General features: G+C 35.9%; 1 protein-coding gene across 1 annotated transcript in view; it reads left to right on the forward strand.

The window, feature by feature from the left end:
• The first annotated feature begins 6 nt into the window (after positions 1–6).
• AGGF1 (angiogenic factor with G-patch and FHA domains 1) overlaps positions 7–7762 on the forward strand; it is a 31350-nt gene continuing 23594 nt past the window's right edge. Inside the window, exons 1-4 of the mRNA XM_006775458.2 lie at positions 7–264; positions 3074–3176; positions 4186–4388; positions 5613–5777. Coding sequence (XP_006775521.1) covers positions 55–264; positions 3074–3176; positions 4186–4388; positions 5613–5777 — 681 coding nt within the window. The 5' untranslated portion in view covers positions 7–54. The remainder of the gene's footprint in view (positions 265–3073; positions 3177–4185; positions 4389–5612; positions 5778–7762) is intronic.

Here is a 7762-nt window from a genome sequence, read left to right on the forward strand (position 1 = left end):
CCTCCGTCTGAGCGCAGCCCCTCGGCGCCCACGGGCCGCCTCGCGCCGGACCCCATGGCGTCCGAGGCGCCGTCTCCTTCGTTGTCTCCATCGCCACCCACCTCCCCTGAGCCGGAGCTGGCCCAGCTGAGGCGGAAGGTGGAGAAGTTGGAACGCGAGCTGCGGAGCTGCAAGCGGCAGGTGCGGGAGGTGGAGAAGCTTTTGCACCACACGGAGCGGCTGTACCAGAGCGCCGAGAGCAACAACCAGGAGCTCCGCACCCAGGTAGAAGAGCTCAGTAAAATACTCTATTGTGGAAGAAATAAAAGTTCAGTGCGATTAACATTCCACGTGCATTTGGAGCAAACCTAAGAGTTCCGGTTACTCGATTTAGATAAGCGCGCGAGCAGAAGTTCCGGCTGGTGTGCACTGAACTTCGTTCTCGGCGTTGCCCGCTGGCAGTAGGCACATATAGTACCTTCCAGGTTACCTTTGGGGTTTCTTTCTCTTTTTAAAAAAATATATATTTTATTGACTTTTTTTACAGAGAGAAAGGGGGAGGGTTAGAGAGTTAGAAACATCCATGAGAGAGAAACGTCGATCAGCTGCCTCCTGCACACCCCCTTACTGGGGATGTGCCCGCTACCAAGGTACATGCCCTTGACCGGAAAGGAACCTGGGACCCTTCAGTCCGCAGGCCGACGCTCTATCCACTGAGCCAAACTGGTTAGGGCACCTTTGGGGTTTCTTAAAGCGCCGGACTGTCATCAGAATCCCCTCTGTCACTAGATGTGCGAACTGACCCTGACCCTGGGTTGCCCATGAAAAAGAATGCTAGCACCGCCCAGGTGAAGGTTCAACCCATTTAAGCGTGAACAAGCCATTGAGCCTTTGTGTAAGGTGGTCATTCTGGGCGCTTATCATTTTGAGTTTTCTGTTGGAAGTAGGGAAGATAGAACTTTATTTGCTAGAGACTAAGCAGCTAACTTCATTTTTATAAAATACATTAAGGACAGATATTTAAACTGTCACACTTAAAAAAAAACTTCTAAAGAGGAGCATAATGCTTTTTTCCAACTTGATTTGTTTGGCGGTTGCACCGTGTCCTGATAAGTTATTTTCACATAATTAATAATTTCAATTAAACTGTTGTCTAGTCCTTTGTAATATATGGGGTACCATTGCTAAAACCTCATATGTAGTCTGAACCCTAAAATGTCATCAAACTTTGATATGCCTTATTATCAAATGATCTGTGAAAAGAACTGCTGAGTTGCAATGACTTGGTGTGCCCATTGCATAGTTATTGACATTATGATATTATAGAAAATTTGGATTTGTTTATTCAGCTAGTTTTGGAACACCTGTAATGTTTAAGGACTGTGCTAGGAGACTACAAATATTGTTAAAAAATCCTTGGGGGAAGGGGAGCAAAATATGACAGCCTTTTAAAAAAACTTTTTATAATAATTTCCAATTGTTCAAGTAATGCCTGCTTTAGAGAGAGATCCTAAAAAACAAATAAACGTGTTTGCTAACCGTTGAAGAGCCAGCATTTGGGTTATTAGTGTTAATTTAAGAGTGGTCTAACACGAAACTTTGAAATGGATGGAAAGTCTTGACTACTGGTGATAGTCATTGCTCCTTACTCTCCTCCTAATCAGCCTCCCCTGGTGGTGGTAGAGTTTGGTTGTTAACTGTCACCCCAAATTACTAAGTATTTTATCTAGAACAGTAAAAATGGGTTGAGAATTGAGGGTGAACTGTTAAAAAACATAGTATGTACAGGCTTTGGAGGCAGTATAAACATGTGCAATTACTTTGTCTCCACATTTCTCACATATAAAATGGGGATTAGGAAAACTAATTTGTGAGATGGTAGTAAGAATTAATAAAGATGTTACCCAAAGTGACAAATATAGTGCCTAGCACGTAACAGATACTAAAGAAATGATCTAGTTGATAGTAATAGTGGTAGTGGCAGAGCAGAGCCGAGACTGGACGAGGCAATCCGTAGTCCAGGGTGAAAAATTTAAGAAGGCACTGACTCTCAGGTATAGACCCAATACTTGCAGGAAGCTGAGGCTGAGTGCCTCCTTAATTTGCTACCTAGGTGCCTTGCTTGATTCGCCCTAGTTCCAGCCCTGGTTGTATGAGCAGATCTGATAATTTATGAAGTGCCAAGATCATATATTATCAGTATTTTATGTTTTTATTGATCTCAGAGGAAGGGAGAGGGAGAGTAGAAACATCAATGATGAGAGAGAATCGTTGATCACCTGCTTTCTGCACGCTCCCTACTGGGGATTGAACCCACAACCAGGGCATGTGCCTTAACCTCCCGGGTCATAGGTTGACATGCAACCACTGAGCAACACCAGCTGGGCTATATATAATCAGTTTTATCCCCTATATTTAAGCTTTATGTATTATTAAAGAAATAGAAGCTTGTGTTTTAGTTTCTTTCAGGCCTGTAATAGACATCTCCCTCTTAGGTATTGTCCGAGGTGTATTGAGGAGGCTGCTCCTCATTGCTTATGGCTGTTTCTGCACTCTGTTGCTCTAGCTTTGGCAGTCAGTGAGGCACAGGGAGGATGGGTGCCCCTCTGAGGCAGTCACTTCTCTTTTCTTCTGCTGCAGTATTGAGTCATAAGACTACAATTTAAAGGAAAATCATACATTAAAGTACTTTTTAATTAAATGCATGAGAATTAATGGTTTTTTTCTCCCTTAATTCTTTAGAGAGAACTGCTGACCAATTAAAATATTAGTATAAAAACATTCTTATTTTTTGAAAATAAAGGATTCTGTTCATAAAGTCCTATTAATTTAGTCTATTTGATTTTCAAAGGGGATATTTTGAGGTTTAGCAAGAGAATATAAGAATAAAAAGCATTTCCCTCTGCAAATGTAAAAGATGAAAGAAAGCAAATGATAGTATTTTCAGTTTTTCTGACAAGGAAACTGCCTACTATTGGTACTTCTCTAAAAGTTATGCCAAGAAAAAGATAATTATTGTAATTTCAAGAGAATGGTGTGCATGTTTTTAGATTGCTATATGATTTCTTTTTCCTAAAGCCTTGTTTTTTTTTAGGTAGAAGAGCTCAGTAAAATACTCTATTGTGGGAGAAAGGAAGATAATAAGAAGTCTGACGTAGAAGTACAAACAGAGAACCACCCTCCTTGGTCAATCTCAGGTATTTAGTTGATATTGGAGATATCCTAACATTTATCACATTCAAATCATGCTAATATGTAATTTTCACTAAATTTAAAATAGACAAATGTCTCGATAAATAGAGGACTGTTACAAGGTTGTCCTCTCTCCATATGATTACGTATTTCATTTTCAGATAATCGATTTGCTCTTCTGATGCGAAAGTAGAAATGCATTGCATTCCTATAAATACACAGGATTACTACTGTGTCTTTAGTGGCACATTCACTGAGTAACTTCTGCCATGCTGTGAGCCATTTACTCTCATATCTGGTCTTCCATGTGACCAGGTGCATGTGTTTTCTTGTTGATGCATTCCACTTAATATTGTGCTCAGTGACCGTCTCTTAAGCCTTTGTGGGAATGGTGAGCCCACAACCATGACCTCATCAGTGGAATTATGTTGTGAGGCAAAATAACTGAGTAACTGAGTTGTAATAAATAGGGATCAAATTTTATTTTTCCATTAAGTTTGTCTTATTTTATTCAGCATATAATTTAGTTAAATTGCTAAACACAGCAATAGCATTAATATTACATATCTGCATGATAATATATTTTTTTAAAAGTCAGCATCATGAGAGAGATTTGACAGAGAAATCAACCTTTGACATGTCTTTATTCCATTGACATTTGATATGCAATGATATTAATCTTTGTGGTTAGAAATTGTTAAGAGTTGCTCATTTTTTTTGACAGAATACAACTTATTTACCTATTTTCTTTTTTAGTCTTTCTATGGAAAATAAAAATCTGCTTACCTTTTTTAATTTTTTTAGCTTGACAGAGTACTTAAAGTGACATTAGAATCAAAGATAAAAGCATCTGCAAATTTATCTGCACTATCAATTTTAATGTTAAAATGTGTACAATTATAAAAATATGGTTTGCAGTGTGTACTGTTTTGTGTTCAGTGCCAATATTTTAGAATTCTAAGTCTTTTTTATATACACTATGCTAATATGTATCACAATTTGTTTTTGCTGTAGATTATTATTATCAGACATACTATAAGGATCTTAGTCTTCCAAATAAAGTGACAGAACTTTCAGTTCAGCAAGATCAGGATATCGAAGCTTCTGCTTATAATTTTAAAAACCAGTCACAAATAGAAAATGATGTGTATGCTGGTACTGATGTAACGGAAAAGGTTGAATGTGGACAAGAGGACCGTTTTGCCTTAAATTCACAGGTAATAACATGCTACTACTACTGATGCCCAAGAACTTGTCCTTCATTATTGTTATTATGCAAATTGACTTCTTTGGTCCATGACAACATATACAGGGGTTGTAAATATTCTGTGTATAATTATGCAGAATATTACACTTTTAGAGAAACAAAAATTGCTCATATATTTTTTTCCGACTTTGTTGTGTTCTAAAATCTGGTGATGTACATAAACTAAAACAAAGAAAATTGTCATATTTTGGCTCAATCAAAAAATTTTGTGCAACTACCACAGTAACTTTGTTCACAACAATTTTTTTAAAAAAATTTGCACCCAAGAATATGTTTTTATTGATCTTTTTGAGAGAGAGGGAGAGGGAGAGGGAGAGGGAGAGGAAGAGGGAGTGAAAAAAAAACCAACAGAAAAGACCCAAGAATTGTGCAATAAATTCCTGTCTATCCTTCACCTAGATTTACCAGTTACTTTTTTTAAAAAAAATCCTCACTCATGGGTTTTTTTAAAATTGATTTTTAAGAGGAGTAGGGATGAAGGGGAAGGAGAGAAACATCGATGTGATAGAGAAACATCGATCAGTTGCCTCCCTTCCATGCCTGACGGAACCGAACCCGCAACCTAGGTATGTGCCCTGACTGGGAATCAAACCCACAACCTTTTTGTGTATGGGATGACATTCCAACCAGTTGAGCCACCGGCCTGGGCTACACAAAATTTTTTTAATGCTTCCTCTCTGTCATATATCCTGCCATTATAAGTTGGATGTTTCATAATTTTTTTCTGTAGTTGTGTGTTTGAATCAGGATCCCAGTAAGGTTTATACAGTGCAACTGCTGAGGCTGTGATAAATCTCACATAATCCATAGCTTTCTCTTCCATCTCTCTTCTAAAATGTTTTTTCCCTTTGGACCTATGATTATGGAAGACTCGAGATAGTTTGTCTTAAAGTGTACTTCAGAGTCCATATTTTGTGGATTACTTCTCTATGGTATTAGGTATTTATTTTTGAGTAATGGTCAGTGTTTTCAAAACAGAGTCAAAATTGAATTAACTGATAAATATTTTTTAAGTGAATCAAATTATAATTGATAGCCATCCCTTCCATTGCAGAAATTGAAGCCTTATTATTTAAAATAGCTCTTAAGTCTATTTATTATTTCTAATTTTGCTAACTTTTAAGTTGCTATAAGAATATTTTTGTCTTATTTGACATGAATTTATCTTACCTAGGAGCCAGCATCTGCATTAGCAACAGAGGATGCATCTTTAGAAGGTTCATCATTAGCTGAAAGTTTGAGAGCTGCAGCAGAAGCTGCTGTATCACAGACGGGATTTAGTTATGATGAGAATACTGGACTGTACTTTGACCACAGCACTGGTTTCTATTATGATTCTGTAAGTATCTCAAACCTTTCAGTACTGTAATTGTACACTTAGATGCTTAATACCAAATAACCCTAAACTGAACTAAGGAAAGCAAGAAGCTGCATTTAAAAATTATGTTTGATTCAAAGGTATTTGATAAGAGTAAAGAATTATAAAATAGCTTGTGATACTATATTTTTAGGTTTATAATTAAGTAAGTTAATCGTGATTATTATAAATTGATGTAATGTAAAGGAATGTACAAAATATTGGAGTATTAATAAAGGCAGACAACTACATTATTGGAAAATTTTAAGAACCTACACTAACATTTTTGTAATAGAATTTATAAGGAAGTGACATTGTTAACTCTAGGCTTGGGGTGAGATTTGTTTGTTTCAAATACTTTTGAATCATTCGAGGCCACGGGGGGGTCTTTTTCTTGAATTCTCATTAGCATGTTTATTATTAGTATTTTATATTCTTTGGATTTTAAGCATTTCACTTTTACAAAATCAATCTGTTAACAGTGAGAACTAGGAAGGCATTGTGGAATCAGAAATACAATGGGCCACTGACTAGGACAGAACTAGAAAATTAAGTTCTTGATTTATACAGTGTGATGGCTGTTGAAGTCTAGTACTTAATTGGATTTTTAATCAGGACTTGACGATGATGAAACTCACCCACATACCGCAACCTTGGTGTCTAGGCATGTGATCTGATCCGCAGGAATTATAGAATCTAATGCCCAAAAGTGGACTAGGTATTCACTATTCCAGTTCTGGAAGTATTGTTAACTAACCTAGGGAACATAATGATATTGCTAAATATCTTAAATAAGGATTTCATGAGCTAGTTTGCACTTAGTATATGGACTTTGAAAATCCTTTGTATAGAGAGGGTTTTCTTTCACTGGAGTATGCTTATAGATAATGCTAGTTAATATCTGGAAAACTAATGTTTAAATGCTTATTTCTAAAGAGAGTAAGCTATTCCTTATTTGGTTTCTAAGAAAATACAGAGTTTCTGGGTATATGACATTGTTCTTGATCATTCTTTTACCTTCCTTTCTGTATCTTTCCTATGGACATTCTGTAAATGGTTATTTACATTCTGCAGGTTATATGTCTCAGTAAAATAGGGACCTAGTTGTTTTTGCCATTTTTATTGTGCTAATTTTCATCTTTTAATTAAATAAAAATTTAAATATGTCTTTGAAAATGCCTATATGTTGGACTGAAGGACATACCAGATTAAAAGGTTTGAGTTTTAAACATTCTGTTATCACTAGAAATAAGATTAGAGCACAGTCATTCACTGTTTTAGTTACGTGAAATATAGCATTAAAAATATTTTTGTAAGAAATCTACAAAATGGATTAAAGACAATAAATTGCAGTAGTATCAACAGTTGAAAAAATAAACTATCTTTTTCAAGAAGTTATAGTTTAACCTCAGTATGTCATAAGAGGTTTGATCTGCATGGATTTCTGATGAAAAGAAAATACAAGCTTTTAATTAAGTCTTGATTATAGAATATTGGCCAATATCTAAAAAATACAGATTGCATAATTTTATCTTTCTAGTTTTCATCTATAATTTGCCAAAATTTATTTTTGTGTGGCTGCTTTACTTTTTTTTAAGTCTTTAGATACTGTAGAATCAATTAAATGAAGATGATTTTTTAATCAGTTTCTTTGTGTAAAAAGTTATGGACTTAACTTTTTTTCTACAAGACTTTTAGTCATGAACATTAAGATCATTTAAACACATTGAATGATTATCAGAAACTATTAGGTGATATCAACTGGGTCAGGTCATATCTAAAAATAACCACTCTTGACTTAAAACCTCTATTTGACATTTTAAAGGGAGATTCTAACCCTAAGTCTCCCCGACAATTAACTGTAGAAGGAGAAAAGGCTATAGCAAAAATAGAACAGGCCATCAATAAACAGCAACTACAGTATCTAGATTATTCCAAATCTTGGGCCTTAATTATTCTCGCCACAA

The sequence above is a fragment of the Myotis davidii genome, unplaced genomic scaffold, assembly GCF_000327345.1.
Source record: "Myotis davidii unplaced genomic scaffold, ASM32734v1 scaffold44, whole genome shotgun sequence".
Classification (NCBI taxonomy): domain Eukaryota; kingdom Metazoa; phylum Chordata; class Mammalia; order Chiroptera; family Vespertilionidae; genus Myotis; species Myotis davidii.